The 17,789-nt window shown below is 38.9% G+C and overlaps 1 protein-coding gene across 4 annotated transcripts in view; it reads left to right on the top strand.

The window, feature by feature from the left end:
* The window catches only part of LOC121295338 (glycine receptor subunit alpha-4-like), a 28,239-nt gene extending 11,378 nt beyond the window's left edge, over positions 1 to 16,861 (top strand). Inside the window, exons 2-10 of one of the 4 annotated variants that reach the window (XM_041219832.1) lie at positions 5,042 to 5,175; positions 5,671 to 5,738; positions 6,612 to 6,835; positions 7,868 to 7,950; positions 9,955 to 10,092; positions 10,391 to 10,605; positions 11,029 to 11,178; positions 12,777 to 12,845; positions 14,715 to 16,861. In XM_041219832.1, coding sequence (XP_041075766.1) covers positions 5,042 to 5,175; positions 5,671 to 5,738; positions 6,612 to 6,835; positions 7,868 to 7,950; positions 9,955 to 10,092; positions 10,391 to 10,605; positions 11,029 to 11,178; positions 12,777 to 12,845; positions 14,715 to 15,008 — 1,375 coding nt within the window. In that variant the 3' untranslated portion in view covers positions 15,009 to 16,861. The remainder of the gene's footprint in view (positions 1 to 5,041; positions 5,176 to 5,670; positions 5,739 to 6,611; positions 6,836 to 7,867; positions 7,951 to 9,954; positions 10,093 to 10,390; positions 10,606 to 11,028; positions 11,179 to 12,776; positions 12,846 to 14,714) is intronic. The other 3 variants (XM_041219834.1, XM_041219833.1, XM_041219835.1) reach the window with 3 other exon arrangements.
* Positions 16,862 to 17,789: the final 928 nt, after the last annotated feature.

Here is a 17,789-nt window from a genome sequence, read left to right as displayed (position 1 = left end):
AACAGTACTGCAAAGATTGCATTCAATACAATAATTGTTTAAATAAATCTGTCATATTATTGATGTACATCTGCTTTCGCCAGCTTTCACTGTAACAGCTCTGCTTGTCAGAGCACCACAAGAAGGGTATTTAATGGCAAAGTGGATCTTCGTTGCGAACACTAGCAACCACATTTCAGTATAACAATATAAGAGTGGTGCAGGATCTCACAACACATGCAACAGTTAAATCTACAAAAATTTTCTGAAACTGGCAGGAACTCTTTCTTATGCAATGTAAAGAAGTCACAGTCTATATTATTAAAGGAGGGGTCTACAGGTCGATTTCAGTGAGGTAGATGATCTAAATTATGATGCCCATTAACTAGCTGGTGTTTTAACCCAAAGTTAAAACAGGGGAAACAGGTATGCAAAGTATCTATTTATTGATTCTACCGTGGTACGTTAAGGTAAGAGACTTATCTTAATCTCTCTCCTGTAATCTTCCACTTACAGTAAATTAGAATTCCTTCTTAATTAACTTTTCCTCTGAACTGTGCTTCTTGGAAACCAAAATTGCTTGCTGATTCATTAAAATGATTACTTTTTTAAATTTTTAAATTTTTTTTACTTGACCCTTCAGCTTGCATTTTGAATGATCTACTTACAAAGACACTAAGGGGTAGGCCAGGGCAGAGAGAATTGACCTGTATCGAAATGATCCAGGATAACAAGGATAAAATATTTGCTTTTCCTAGATACATTTCTGATTTCCCTCAAAGCAGGAGGCAACAACAAAGGAACAGTAGGCCGAGCCTCCTACATTCTGCCGAGGCACTGATTGAATTGTGGACCAAAGGGACAGCATTATCTAATCATACTACCCTGGAAGCTTCTCATCGAAGGACGAACCAAAACCAGTCCTGATTAGCCTCTTGGAGCTTTCTGTCATGGCCTCAGGCACTCATATTTAGTCAAACTAAATCATTTGTCATGCACTACTGAACGTCTAAATGGAGAAGCCTTGTCAAATCAGCCAAAGATTACTATGATTCTTAAAAGCATAGCAAAGTGTTGTAACCCTATGAATGGTACAGAAAAAGAGAAATATGGTAAACAATAGTGAACACTATGGTAAACTACAGCCAATGCATAGTATAGCCATGGTAAATGTTAATATTGGGTCCTGGTGCCACTTCTGGAACTCTGTATAAAATATTTTAATTAAATTGACAAACCCTGTTGCTGATATGTAAATTCAAATGAATACTGGTCCACAATTTTTCACAGCTAAAATGTTTTAAAAGAATGACTCATCTAACCTGCAGTATCTATAATAATTATGATCCCAAGGGGGCAATTACCTGCAATAGTATTTGGAAACCAGAGAAGGGTTGCTATTTAAAGTGGATTAATACTTTGAAGGATGCACTTTTGAGTGAGTATGCTTTTTTTAAAGCCCACGCGGGTCTAGTGAAGAAGGTTAAGGATCCTCTAAGCCATCACATGAAACTACCCTCTCTTGCATTTCAATTTGAAAACACCAAGCTATCCTTGAAATGGATCGTTGCAAGAACCATCTTTTCAATTGTTTTTGGAAGCCACTGGAAGCTGTTTCTGTCTTTGTGAGGACGGTCACTTTGGGATCTATGAGCAGAGTCCCAGTGTGTCACATGAATAAAGTGCTTTACAATAGTTTAGCATTTGTTATTGCCAGAGCTTTTTAATCTTTATCATAAGATTACCGTATTCATTCAAATTTAAGACCAGCCCAAATTTCCCACCCTCAACTTGAGGAAAAAATTTTAAATCAAATAAAGACATGTTTACAAAGATGCATATACTCACCTAAGAAAACAAGGTGTGGAGACAGTGTGCAGCTGTCTGCAGTTAAGTACTGCATCTCATTTTCATTTGTGATTACTTGCACATGTTTTTCTCCCTTTTTGTGAACTGTGGTATTGCTCGGTAAGTAGAAAAAAGTGGGGGTCTGATTAGAGCTGAGTTTAATAATGAAACGCTGCTGCTGTGGTTAACAGGAAGGCTTGCCCGGAGCTGAACTGATCGAGAGGTCCTGATAGACTGAGGAGGGCGTTCCCGGGGAACCTTAACGCAGTAGCGCCAGTTCGAAGCTACTGAACCATGGCCACAGCTACACAGGGCACTGAGCGAAAGCTTGCTTTGTTTACATCGAGGAGGAGAGCCTCTGCTCTGCAGGATAACTACTAGGAGACCCTTCAACTGCCAGTCAGTCAGGTTGCTGTTTGTGTCAACATCTTTAGTTGGCGATTTTAAGACACACGTAACTATGCTGTACTCGAATTTAAGATGCAGGCCATTTTTTTGAAAAAAAAAATTGGTTAAAAAAAGTGAAGGAATAAGGTAGATTGTTTATATTCTAAACTGACTCCGAACAAACCCTTTTCACTTTTGCAGAGGTGCCACATGAATTGAGAACATTTTTGATTATTAGATATGGCCTAAGGGCATTGGATTATTGCATTTGCCTCTCTGATCTCTGGAGGCCTAGGTTCGTAAAGTGCTCAGGTGGTCATGAGTGAAATGAGTACACAGTACACTAAATCACAAAAACAAGACAATGGAGTAAAGCTTTGTAGGGAGGCTCATTAGAACCTGTCTGGTCTTGCTGTAGACAGACCTGCTGTAGACAGTCCTGTCCAATGATACACAATATGTGATGCACTCTATATTATATACGTTACATGTAGGTATGTGCAGGAAGCTGAAGCCTTGATCCCAAACATATCCATATTTTATGCATTTCAGTGTATTCTGGTGACCTGAGCAATAGGGGGTTTGCACTGTGTTTTGTATTGCATTGTCATTCATGAAGGGTTCTTGTTACACTTGGTAAAAGTTCAAACCAAAGGAATACCTGTTAAGAAGGAACACATTGTATCTCTTCCTGTTTGAGTCACTGGTGCTTTTTTATTTAGTGCTTCAATTTTCACAGTCGAGTAGAGAACTAGAAAAAAAAAAAACTTGAATGGGAAGAAGTTTAAAACACAACAATATCTCTTCTGTGCTCTGGCTTTTCTGTTCTGTACCACAGCTTGTATCATTATTGCTGTGTTACCTGTCTGACAATGTGGGCAATAATCCTTACACTGTGGGTGCACTAGAGCAGACATTTTGAAAAGAGCTTTGAAACAGACTTTACAGTTATAAGTGGAAACAGTTGTCAGCATGTTAACAATCAAAAGAAAAATGACAGATACGTTATTTAAACAGTTATAACAACACGTGGGGACGTGTAACACTATTATTTTCGTAATCCCGCTAATTACTCTTTAAGGTTAGAACAGAGAGTTTTTTTTAGTTTTTTTTTTTAATAATTCCCCCAATTTGGAATGTCCAATTATGTTTTTTTTCCTCACCGCAGGGAGCCCTCTCACAGCACAGACAATCTGAGGGCGCGTGCGCATCCTCCGATCTCACAAGCCTAAATCCAGAACCTCTTTTATGCCGAGCAATCCAGAGCAGAGGTGGGCAGGCTACCGATCCCGGAGATCAGAGATCAGCCCTGCTTTTTATTCACTCTGAATGTGCTTGGTGTCTGGCCACTAGGGTTCACAGTTGCGCGATTAAGAGAAGCAATCCCTGCCGGTTCCCATCCCCCACCCTGGGAGCGTCAGAGCCAATGTGACGACCCCTTCAGAGTCCCAAGCAAAGTTTGGCCTCTTCGCACAGCCCTGACATGAACTAGCGCCATAAAATCTGTATGACTCATCCTGCACTCCCAGTGGCAGCATTTTAGCTGGATGAGCCACTTGGGGTCCCAGATAGTTTATTTTGAGCTAAAAAAAACAACACACAGGGGTGGTGTGGGCCTATACTCCCAATAAAGAACAGGATGCCAAATGAATGAGGTTTTTCAAGTGTTATTTTAATATAATTTCTTCTTAATTTAGATTCCTTAGAGTGAAATGTTCTAGTATCAGATCTGCAATGAAGTCCAAATTTGAATCCAAACATACAAAGTCCAAAGAAATAAAATCAGTCGACTCAATTCCATCTATCATGAATCTCATTGAGCAATCTCGCCTGTGCTTGCACTTGACCCCCAGATAGTTTAATGTGTGTCGGTCTCTTTAGTGCATTTCTGTCTAAATTACTAAATGTCACTCTGACTTGAAATTGGAAGCTATGATTACAGTGTTAGAAGTGAAGTGAAGATGGATATTTTAGCCAGCTTGTCTATGACAGCAAATTATTTACTTCCCTGGATTTTTTATTTAGTTATCTTCTGTGGCATTTGATTAATATAGTTATATTTCCTGACATTTTATGTATATAGTCCCCTGTCATTTTATGTATACAGTATACTTCCCTCACTGGCATTTTATGCAGACAGAAAATAGTTCCCTGGCATTTTATGTAGATAGTTTTCTGGCATTTATTGTACATAGTTCCCTGGAATATAATGTGTATAGTTCCCTGGAATTCTATGGAGTTAGTTCTCTGGCACATCGATTGTATATAGTTCCCTCCCAAAATTTAAAGTTAATAAAAAACACCCATTACATGAAAACGAAGAATGCAAAAGCAATGTTTGTGCAACATATACACGTCTCCTCATATGGTCCCCGTTTTATGGTGACCAAAGTGATTTGTCCCACCCTGCATACAGTACATAGTTACATACATAAATGTTAAAGACAAACCGATGCAAGCTTCCAAAGCAGAAGTGAGAGGTCTATTTTTTCTCCATTTTTCCGATACAGCATAGCTGGTTGACTGGTGCATGGTGCTCAAAGTGGTCAGTGCCATTTCCAGCATTCATACAAGGTTCTCAGTTGGTTTGACTGAATGGGCTTCTAGTGACAAAGTTATAGTATTATTTAAACCAAGGGCCTTATCTACAGTGAGCCAGTTCTCTCACTACTGAGCCAAGTGTGAATACTTAAACAGACTCTGGCCTGTATCACAAAGGTGTTCATCTTAATATCGTTCATACTAACCATGTGCCATACTAACAATCATTATTCATATAGCATTAAACACATTCGTGTGTGTTTTCCTTCCCTTTCCGGAAACGCAGGCCAGGATCCTGCAAGGAGGAGATCAAATCAGCCAGCAGGGCAGCTTCCCAGGCCATGTCTCCGTCCGACTTTCTCGACAAACTCATGGGAAGAACCTCGGGATACGACGCCCGCATCAGGCCCAACTTCAAAGGTATCTCTGTGGGTGACTGTCGCCAACAACAGTCCCAGAATCCACAAGTGCTGTCCATGCATAATGTGTTCACAGTGTTGTTAGCATCAAATAACTTTCTTAAAGTCTTAAATTCAATTCAAGCAAGACTTCAAAAGATAACAAACAGTTCCTACAGAGCCCCATCCCGCTGAACTTGTAGTGTTTAATAGTCTCAGTTTAACTTTTCCTCTTTCCCTATAGAGACCCCAAGTGGCAAAATAAATGCAGCCACTCATTCTGCCATTTGCAGTGAGGCAAATCATTGTACTGGCCTGAATTAGTTTGTCTAAAAATCTGCTGCTTCTTCTGTCCAAAACAACAGTAATATCCCAAGACTTACAGTATGAAAGAACAAAGCTTGTATTTGGGACTGCCTGCCCCAGTTATGGAGCAATCAGGACGCAGGTGTTAGCAATTTTATAAATAGAAGAAATTAGAATTTGCGGTTAATTAATATCATTTCTTTCAATTCAGGTCCACCTGTAAATGTCACCTGCAACATCTTCATCAACAGTTTTGGGTCTGTCACAGAAACCACAATGGTAAGTGTTTACTGTCAGAAAAAAGAACTTCCTGAGCAGTTTAATAAAAGCATACTGGTAGATTTATTTTTCTGTGTAGTTAGCAGGTTTTTATGAGTAGGAGAACTAAGGGGCATTTGGTCAAAAAATGCCTGCATTATTTCCCAGGTCTTCCCTGTATTTGCATGCTGTGAGTCAAGTTTCAAAGCATGCATTTCCAATGAAGGAGTAATTGAATGTAAACTTGCATAATTGGTCTCAGAGGGTTACTATTGTGCATTATATATTGTTTGTCTATCTGAGATTTACTTGACTTATTAAGTTATTTAAAAATGTGGGGATGGCCTTCGTTGATCTGCCGATAGCGTCAGTAAAGGTAAAGGAACATCTGCCAATTACAAAACAAGATCTGCAAAAAAATATATATATATATATATATATATATATATATATATATATATATATATATATATATATATATATATATATATATATATATGGGCTTATATACATTGATAGATGATAGAAGAATATTGGGGATGGGCTTTCTGGTGCAACTTGGACAATTACCCTTTACTGTGTGACCCTACTTGGTTTCTGTAAATTTAGCTAGTCCAGGTATTCATTCATATCCATACCTGAATCAGAGACAAGCTGACGAGCCTTGGACCCAAAAACCCCCCCTACAAATATAAATTGAATATAATCTAAACATTTGATACTCTAACCGTGAAAAAGTTCAGTTTACTAAAACTAAAAAGCTAACTAAATAAAATCAAGTAAGAAGACGACACACGTGTCCTGTGGAGCTTAGCAGCCATTCGTTTTCCAGCGCTGCCCTGGCAAACGAACAAAATAAGCACCAAAGTGTCTTATCCCTCAACTGTATTACAGGATTACCGTCTGAACGTCTTCCTACGACAGCAGTGGAACGACCCCCGGCTGGCTTACAGCGAGTTCCCGGACGACTCCCTGGACCTCGACCCTTCTATGTTAAACTCCATTTGGAAGCCTGATCTTTTCTTTGCAAACGAGAAGGGTGCCAACTTCCACGAGGTCACCACGGACAACAAGTTGCTGCGGATCTTTAAGGACGGGAATGTGCTCTACAGCATCAGGTAAGGAACAGGATCTATATGGCCACCCGCACCTTCAAAATCATATTGAGGGGTTACTGTTTGAAATTCTCACTGGGATATGAAAACCTAGGTGTTACATTGGTACCCATAGTAGATCTCTTTTCGCTACACAATTATCAATTTGTTATTCTTTAACAAATCACTTTATGCTTTAGTGCTGGTTAAAATTACATTGTCTCAGGGTACATAATGTAACTACTTTTGCCTAAATGTTATCTTTCTCACAATACTAAGGAGGCTGAGAAATTAAGTGGTCCATCTTGTGATTGATGGAAGGGTCAGAGTGCAATGTTGGAGTCGGGGCCCAGCTTACCTGTCTACCTGTCTGAACCCTAAGAAAACCAATTCGAATTGTAACTGTAACCTCAAACTCATTGGTTATACCAATGCACTGTAACTGTGTGCTTGTTTCTACTTTAAATCTCCCCACATTCTCCAAAACTTCAGAGACCATTAAAGCTAATAAAGGACTATTAGGTTACTATGATTCATAAGGAAAGAAAAGTTAAATAACTACACACATAGAATACAAGTAGTTAAAATGAGATAGGTGAGGACAGGCTTTAAAATGATTTGAATTCAAAGCTTTCTCGGAACACACATATTGTACTGTTACGATATTCACAATACAAATAGATGGGAAAGCAGGCTTCTTTCAGTTTTAATTAAAAATACCAAATCACATTCAAGGGAATTAGCCAATCAGAATACCTGGTGCTCCCTGTTATATAAAGTACAGTGCTCCATTGTTGTTGCGTAATTCACACATTCAGTTAATTCAGGGTTAGGCCCTGTTGACTGTAAATTATTTATGTATTTATTAAGGGCCCTTCACAACTACCCTCAATTATTTCCATATTCTAGATGTGTAAGTCACAGCACAATAACGAGGGAGCACTGTACTGTATCTTTCCTTTCCTTTTTTCAAAACCTCTCTTCTCCCTCTCTGTTTCCTCCAATTCTGCTATCTCTGTCTCTACCGCTGCCCCGCATTCTCCCTAACCCTCTCAGGCTGACTCTGATTCTGTCCTGCCCTATGGACTTGAAGAATTTCCCTATGGATATTCAGACCTGCGCCATGCAGCTTGAAAGCTGTGAGTCTCATTTTTATCTTTCCCATTTTGCACCCCGAGGTCTAATGGAAAATCAAAACCAGGTCTCCTGCCTCCTGCCTCAAGCTGGGTTAACATATTCATCTGGAAAACCGATTTCAATAACATAAATAATACAACTTTCATTTTACACAATTGTTATTACCTGACTTACCTTTCCCAAGCCTCAGGATCCTTTCATCCACTCTCCTCCTCAAAAAGAAAGGTGGGGAGAAACAGGGGTCTGAACACAATAATGCACTGTGCCTTCGCTTTGAACATGTGAGATTCTGCCAAACAAAAAAAAAGAGATTTGTTGGCCAAGATCAAAAACAATGAAAATCCCCCACACTGAAGAAGTGTCAGATCCATGATTCATCTTGTTATTAAAATTTGAAGTTCTCATGTCACAGAACTATAACCTTTGTTAGTTAGATTGTTGTTGCTCTCAGCCGGTGTGTTGATTTTTGTTTTGATTCCCAATTCTAAGTGCTTCAGGCTTGCATACTTACTTCCAATACAAAACTCCCATCCCTAATACACAATACACTTTTTAAAGGGCTGTACAGTACAAAGCTAATTAACTACTGCTGGGAAGCTGTAATTACCTCTTGCTGCAGTTGAGAAAAAAGCACGGTTTAGATCTTATTAACAGAAAGACTTGCAGTCTACGATGTGTCTTTGGGGATTTAAAGCTGAATTATGAATTCTAATGTGGGGATTGAAGAGTTGACAGTGTCATGGGAATGGGAGAGAGCAATGCCAATTACAGGGTTGCGTTTAGTGCATTGCAATGCAAACGCACACAGAATTCGCTAATATTATCAAAAGTCCTGCTGTACCCGTATTGTGTACATCTCTTTAATTGGAACCGATATTGAAGCCCCATTATCAGAAGGTCTTGGCACACATTTCTCCCTGAGCTGGCAACACCTTTCCAAAGTGCGCCAAGTGTATAGTACAGCCAAATATTTCACACACCTCTCACAAATGATACAGTTAAAATTATAAATCACATCAATTTAAGTAAGTCATGAGATTAAGATAATTAATCAATGCACGTCTGCTGTGCCAGCACAAGACCATAAGGAGTCCTGAAAACAACTAGTCCTCGACAATAATATCTCTATCCTTAAATCATAATAGCACTGTGCTTTTCAAACACTGTGCAATGCTTCAAGTAGAAAATCTGGATGCCCTACCTGCAGGGGTCACTTTAAGTGCTGTAGCATTGTAGTTGTCATCCCTCTACACCTGTTAGTTTTGTTAAGCATGCTCTATTTCCATTAAGGCACAATTATTTTTCATAGCTTTAATCTCAAAAGCCAGTATCTTCTTAAAACAATCATTCATTGTTGTTTTCTATTTAGTCATGTGTACTTTGATACAAAAAACTCCTAATAAACAAGTTGTTATTTTATTCCCGCTTCTTATTGGAAGGGGGATAATGTCTTGAATAATGTATGACTTTGTAACTCCGACCCCAAGGGGCTAAGATAGACATCACTATTACTCAGACATGTCAAGCATGCAGCACAGTTATTGCATGCTTCATGCATTTAAAATGAGTTTGAATCTCCTAGAATAAGAATGATAACTTTCAGAACTCAAAAGAGAGGGAGGTGGGGGATTTAAAGCTGGTTTGGATTTTATTACAATATTTATTTCAATGATTTGTCCCAGAACCCAATGCGAAAAGGCATGTTTGCGTTCCAATACAAGGATATTGTGGTGTGTTTGCAGAACCCATTTAGAAGATGAATTCTGCAAACAAGCTGAGCTGAATCGCAGTAATTGAACATCCAACTCTATCTCTTGCAAATATTTTCCAAAACCGCCCCTGGCATGCAAATTTCAAATGTTTTGCACCCCAAATTCTGAATGCATGAGGACAAGAAGACTTCTCAACAGGAGCCGCTTGTTAACAAACAAATGGAAAACGTTACTGCAATAAACAAGTATGTGCCTAGCCTACTCTTTACAAACGCGCTTGCCTTTCTCCACCAGTTGGTTACACGATGAACGACCTGATCTTTGAGTGGCTGGATATCAGTCCCGTGCAGGTGGCCGAGGGGCTCACTCTCCCCCAATTTATTCTGAAAGATGAAAAAGACCTGGGCTACTGCACCAAGCACTATAATACAGGTAAGGGCCATGACTGAATTCAAACAAATGGATAGTGGCTTGTCAATTTTAATAGAAAAAAAATACTTAATTTAAATATTTGTACAAGATAATGTATATTACCGACACTTTTTCAAGACACACTACAATGGTGATAGGTGTATTAGTTTACTTTGCAAACGTATTGCTCATTTTCATTTGGTCTTACAAGAGAAGAATCCTATAATACATGGTATGGTTGGTACATTTTAGGATCAATCATGCTCATGACCTCCCCCACACACTCTGCATGATAATCTCCACTCCTGTGAACCCCCAGGTAAATTCACTTGCATTGAGGTGAAGTTTCACCTGGAGAGACAGATGGGCTACTACCTGATCCAGATGTACATCCCCAGCCTGCTCATCGTCATCCTGTCCTGGGTCTCCTTTTGGATCAACATGGATGCAGCTCCAGCGCGGGTTGGTCTGGGAATCACCACCGTGCTCACAATGACCACCCAGAGCTCAGGCTCCCGGGCCTCCCTACCTAAGGTATATGATCATGACCATTGCTACTGGCTTACTGGTTTTGTTGATGATTAACAATGATTTGCTCAATACAACAATTAATCAGTTTAATACTAATACATCATTAAACATCAAAATCACCACGCAATACGAAAAAAGTGATTTTTTGTGTGCATAATAACCAATTTCAGAGACAATAGAGTGTCCACTCTTCGTTCCTCTTTTGTAACTTTCCTCCTTTACAGCTTTGGTGTCCTCTTGGTCCTTCTAATAAACATAATCACAATTTATACATTTGACACACAAACCCTGCTAATAAGATATATTACTACAAGATTGCAACACATAGGAAGAGTAAAAGACGCAACAGCCCCCGCAAGCTTGCATTTACATTGAATTTCATCAGTGTTTCTTACGTGGTCTGGTCCCGTGCACTCTGTGTTCCAGGTGTCCTATGTGAAGGCTATCGATATCTGGATGGCTGTGTGTCTGCTTTTTGTGTTTGCGGCCTTGCTTGAGTATGCAGCCGTAAACTTTGTATCCCGGCAGCACAAAGAGTTCATGCGGCTGAGAAAGAAGCAGAGGCGCCAAAAGATAGTGAGTAAAGCATTGCATTGCTTCAAGTATGCTAAATATCTATCTAATGTCTGCAGCCAGAGCTATAGGACGGACCAATACCGGGCTGCCTGAATGGCTGTTTCACGCGAATATTAATTTGCCCCCTTTCAGAGCTAATTAATTGGAAGTTTGATGGTGGCGTCCCTTGTGTTGCTTGGATCAACCCCCTTGTTTAAGAGTCAGTTCTTGTCGTTCAGCTGTCTCCTGTCTTATCTAATCACTGTGTAATGATTAAACACATTGCTTCCTTTTTGTCAGCCCTATAGGGATTTATCTAAAGGCTTCCACTTTTTTTTTTTATTACGATGGGGAACATAATGTTCTGATTTGCCTGAAACTCTCTCACTTCCCACAACTCTCTTGAGGCATGTCAGCAAAAAAACAAAACAAAGTGGGGGATTTGCTTGTGAGTAGAATATAAATAAGTAGTTTTTCATTGCTGTCTTAATATAAGGTTCATTATAACACAGCTAATGCATCTAGTATGAAGTGAATGTGGAGCGTAAATAACAATATTCATTCAGGGTTCTTCATTTTCATGATTACCAATTTTACAGGCTATTTCTTGTTGCATTTTTAAAACTTTCTTGACCGGTGTGTTGCAATTGTCTTATGGGTTTACGAGCACAAACATATTTCCGCTGCATGCATAGCGTTCTTTGTTTTCTGTGTTTATTTTTGGGGAGCTCCCAACATACTGTAACACAGAACTCACCTTTTAGAGAACCTTATTTATTTTGAGCACTCACATTCTTCATTGAAACATCAATACAACTTTTCAGTTGGGTAACGGGTTGGAATTAAAGGCAGAGGCTTTGCTGCATCATAAGATAATATTCAATGTATTTGCTGCTTCAACTGAAAAACCCCCTTACAAAAACTACCCACAGTAAAATCCCAACAGTGTGATGAAGCACAGTGAAGCAAAGTTGTATAGCCATTGGAAATGGATGAGGAAACTGTAAATGTACTATGCAAAGTACCGTGGGACACTTTTAAAAGGAGGGTAGCCGGGCCAGAGACATATCAGACAGTGAACAGGCAAGCTCTCACACCACGATCATGACCTTGTCGGACGTACAGCAAATCATTGTAGAGTCTACATAATAAGATAAATAAATATAAATAAATATATAAGATAAATATATAATTGAATATTTACATTCATAGAATATGCAAGGGTTAAATTTGATCACTGTCTTTTCCATCCTATTGTTTGCATGGATATATCTTCCCATTTATTGTCAAAGCCTAACCATTAACAGGCTACACACACATATACTTTACTCCAAAAGGTGAGTAATTGATTACAGTATTCTATGGCGCTCCTCAAGAATAAACAGCGAAGTCGAAGAACCATTTACAGCTTCTTGTTCCTTCAGCTGCAGTACCACTTCTGACTCCTTGGCGCAGAGTAATTCATGGTCCGTGGTTTATGCTAATAATGTGGATCAGACACCTCACTGTTCCTATCAGTTATAAAAGTTACACATTATTACAGGGCGCAGTTCATTTTAAATCAGAAAATGTGTTGTTGTTTTTTTTTTCATGCTTCTGTCTCTATGACTGTATGACAGCGGCAGCTATATGCATATGGACAGGACAGAGCTGAAATTCCTTTGGAAAGAATATTTACTGTGATTAAAGTAAGTTAAAATAATCTTTTATTGTGCTTCGGTGCAAAAAAAAATGAAAAGATGAAGATGAGGCTTGTTTCGGTGTACGTTTATTTAATTTAGTTAACTATATCTGTTAGTGTTGTTGGCATTAGTGCAGTAATACTTATAACTAGTTTATAGGTCTGACTTGTGTAAAGGTAAAAAGGAATATGTAACATAAGAAATCCTGGTATATTTAGGAATAAATGAAAGTGAAGAACTCAATCCTGAATACAGTGTGTGTGTGTGTATATATATATATATATATATATATATATATATATATATATATATATATATATATGTGTGTGTGTGTGTGTGTGTGTGTGTATATATATATAACTTGACAAGTGAGACAAATGGGTAAGAATAAGAAATTTACTGTACTACAGAAACACCTGTCAATTAAAGATAAGAATTCACCTTGGTGAAAGGAACACAATGTATTTATGTAAATCTGTTTACTGAATGCAAGAAGCTTTACATCTAGGTCGTGATTTGAACAGCAAATAAAGGAGTTAAACTATGTGGACGGCACACACACCCACGCAGCTTTATCACTTACATACTGTGCAGGGACAACAGGACGACTGAATTGATAATATACAGCACACAGCAAAAAAATAAAAGGTTGAAACTGGAGTAATACTGCCACAGATCCATCAGTATTGGTAATCTGCAAGGACTTTGGGAGTGCTGGGAATTGTTAAGGACTTTGACTGACAAGCTGTGGCGTCAAAAGCAAGGGACAGCGAGCTGAAAGGAAAGCATGTATAAGAGCCTCTGCCTATCTGCCTAACCTAGAGTTTCTGAGGGCTTTTTAAACCCGGAACATTCACAGTGAACAGCAGCAAGACATGAACAGGAACATTGGGTATCAAAGAACTATCAAGGGCATGTATGCTAGGGGTCAGATCTGAGAGAATGATGATGGATACTGCTAATTATCCAATTCAAACACATTGTCAGAACTCCCCCGGCACATCTCAGGAGCGACAAATTAATATTAGACATGAATATTAATATTCATGTCCAAATGAGTTTTCTTTTTTTACAGAAAAATCTATATGTTACTTTTTAAAATCAATATAGTCCATTAGTGGGTTGTCAAACACAACTGAGTACTTAAACAAAGCATTAAAAGGGCCTTTTAGTCTGGCTGGAGGTATTATTAACATCACCCCCCTGGCAGGATGGCTTAACACCCCTCACCCGCTACAAACTGCTGCAAGAAGAGGCTGCCCAACCCCTTCACAAAGCAGAGAACACTTTTATTGTTAGCCCCCCTGTAAATTAATAGGTAATGGCATGACAATGCAAATTTTATTCAAGTATAGTTTGAAGAACTTTAAAAAAAATGCAGTCCTTTAATAAGTTGTGATGTAAAGCTTTGTGAATAGGTCCCTGGATGTCACTCAACCAAAACTGGTTTATAATCCCTAGAGCCTGTATAAGAACTCTTCACCACAAAATGAATGCACAACAAACCCATATTCAATATGTTTACTGACTTTCAATATCAGCAGTACATTGCAGGAATGACCAATGATTCTAGCCTGGCTTTGCCATAACAATCACATTTAAATGCCTTAGGTACAGTACAGTGTATGACGCTACACCCCACTTACTGTATAACATTAACAGGTAAACTGTCTTCTTTTAGGGAGTAGATCGGTATTCAATTATTGGTATGAAATTTGTTTATAATGACATATTAAATTGCAAAGAAATGTGTACAGTTGAATAAGTTAAATGCCATTCTCATCCTGGCATCTTAAGGCCCATAATAAACGGTAATTACGTGATGATTGTCAAGACCTATTGTAAAGTTTCACTCCCTTCTCCTGCTCACTCCAGGATGAAGACCTGGCTCGTGACAGCCGTGGCTTCTACTTCGGAGGCTACGGACTGGGACACTGCCTGCAGGTGACGGACGGCACCGCGGTGGAGGGGGCCACCATCTTTGCCCCCCCGCCACCCCCTCCCCTACCCAAGGACACCGAGGCTATCCGCAAAAAGTTTGTGGATCAAGCCAAGCGCATCGACACAATATCCCGGGCAGTCTTCCCTTTGTCCTTCCTCTTTTTCAACATTTTCTACTGGATCACCTACAAAGTGTTGCGGCACGAGGACATCCACCAGGCCTTGTAGGAAACGTTTCTTTTCTAAACAGAACTGCCTGTAAGATTTCAAAGAAAAGGATTCGATTGTATTTACTGCTACAAGACAACACGTGGAGTGTGTGACAGAAATAAGTGCTCTGGAAAAATCTACCCTGATGTAAAATTGCTTTTTTTTTTAACAGCAACCTGTTTCATTGTTCTTTTAATAACTTGTTCATCCTTGGATGGTGTTCCAAGAGAGCCCCATTGAATTATAGACTAAACCAAGAGACTCACGCTTCTTCTCATAACAGCCCTTCAGAAGGTAACATGTACCGGTTACTTCTTGTTATTCTCTCATCTATTCTCAATTCTGTTTGTACTTACCTTAGTCTTGCTGGTATGTTCAAGCTGTAAATTGCTTCTAAGTTGCTGCACTAACGTGTGCCGATCACAGTTCCCGCCTAGGATTTGCCATAGTCCCATATCACAAGGGAGAAGCAGCTTTACAGAAACTCTGTCAAGTGCATAAGTCACAGATATGACCTTCACTGGGTGAAAATGAGCAATTTAGATTTATGAAAGTAACATTGCAAATATACAAGAATACATAAAAATATACTGTGAGTAAGAAAACACAAAGTAAATTCCAAGGATGTTATCTTTTGTAGTCTGAGAATTGCATTTAAATTATTTATTTTATTTTTTTTAGCAGTTTGCTGAAGACCTGCTTGATTTGAAAAGGGAGTCATTCAGCTCCACCCCTTTAGAGACAGCTTTTAAAGTTAGATTTAAAAGAAAAAAAATGTATTCTACCATATACTGTATCTAAAAAATGAATGTTTTTGAAGAAAAAAAATGTACCTAAAAAAATATTTTTTACTTGATCTTTGAATTGCTAACTTGGGGCGATGCTTATAACTAACTAACTATTCTGAAGTTTTCCCCTTCCAAATGGATCATGTTGAATATACTGAATCTATAAAATTACATGCCATAGCTGCAGAATTTGAATGTCTGGATGTCTGTAGAGGTTTTCTTGACAAAACTAAGATCAAAAACTTTGTTTGAAATAACAGCAGAGCTTTACCATGCCTCTTCTCAAAACTCCTTTCAACCTCCAAGCTGACAGCTCTGACATGACCGGCATGTTAGATTTAGATGCCCAATGGTGTAACTCAAGCTGCAGTGTTTTGTTACAAATTTGAACATGGGAGCTTTGTGATTCAAGAGATTGAAAACCCAAGCCACGGGACCAAATGCATGGTACATATTTAACAGATCAAAACATGCACGTCTGTCTTTTTATTTGGCAACAGCCAGTTACTGTACCCCTCCCCCTACTCTTTTTTAAAAACATTTTAGCCTGGAAGAAATACTATTTTTTCATCATTTGCATGGTTTATGCTGTATGTTTTAATCGGTTTGGAGAATTGTCTGCTGGTGTTGATGGATTGAAGTCATGTTTCTTCAAGATGGATGAGTTTGGACTCTAGAGACAGATAAATTTGGACTCTGAGACTGGAATACAGGTGGTAATAAGATGGTATTGCACTACGTGCGCAAGTCTGAGTCATCACTGCAAGAGGAACGTGGCCTTGAGGTATTGCATCAGCAAAAGTAGTGCAATAAACAAGCCCTAACCCACAAAGTAATAGAGCTGATATGAAACCACCTGAAGGAAACCCAAGAGTGTGACAACCCTCTTCTGTTATGTTTTCATGGGTAATAAGTTTGTGTATTTGTTGAAATACAGTCAGCTTCACTAAATCAGGATTTCTGCTTAATGGGATATAACTCTGGGAGCCGGTTCGTCTCAATTCTCTTTATGCCATTTAACTGGGACGTCACTTCGTTTAATTGGGATACAGTATTTTCAAATGAACGGGGATCATTTTTCAAAGCAAGACAGGTTCGCGTAGCACAGTGCAGTGAGTACGTGATTACACTGTGACTTGCGTAAATTGTGTAAACCACGTTGAACTCTTGAAGGAACTGCTGGAGTCTCCTGTGCTTTCTCAGGCTGCTGTTGCAAAGACAGTTGGTGTGTCAACATCCCGGGTGCCTCGCCTTGTGATAAAATGTGATTTCATTCTTTTTCACTTTAGGAATAAAAAAACACTATCAATCAACTAGTTTAGATGATGTATTTAACATTTAATCATAATGGGATGTGATTTCATTCTTTTGCTTTTCATTTAGAAACAAAAGAGTGTGACTAAGGTCATCTCAACTACCTCTCGTTTAATTGGGACAGTCGCTTAATCAGGATGTTTTTACTCCCCCCCCAATGACTGCCGATAAAGCGCCCCCAACTGGGACGGTTTTGAATTTGCTTTATTAACCCCATATGTCAATTCACAGTCACAGTTTTATGAAACTCTTGTCTTTTTGAAAAGTCTGACCATTCTTACTGTGGAGTTCTTGTGGCTTGTGAAACCTTGAATTAAACCATGCTGACCAATCTCTCAATTTGATAGGTGCCCTGCGTTCGTGCAGCACAATCTCAATAAACTCACCATCCATACTTATAATCTTCTATAGAATGGAGCACTGGCATCACAATTTCAATGCAGAGCAACCTCAAAGTAACCCGAACCATGATATGAAAGGTAACGTCCTCCTTTCCACTGTGTGTTCACAGTTCCCATGGCACTAGCTTACAATATATTACATGGTGTGTTACTGTGCTTAAAAAATGGTTCCTATTTATATTATTTATATTATTATATTAAGTAACCGTGTTGAAAAGCAACTAATAGTGAGAGCTGGAAATTACAACGCAATTTCTTTGGTTCAGTTTCTCTACCCAGATGGTTGATAGAAAGCC

Source organism: Polyodon spathula, chromosome 20 (assembly GCF_017654505.1).
Source record: "Polyodon spathula isolate WHYD16114869_AA chromosome 20, ASM1765450v1, whole genome shotgun sequence".
Taxonomy (NCBI): Eukaryota; Metazoa; Chordata; class Actinopteri; order Acipenseriformes; family Polyodontidae; genus Polyodon; species Polyodon spathula.
This window is presented reverse-complemented; position numbering and strand designations above follow the sequence as displayed.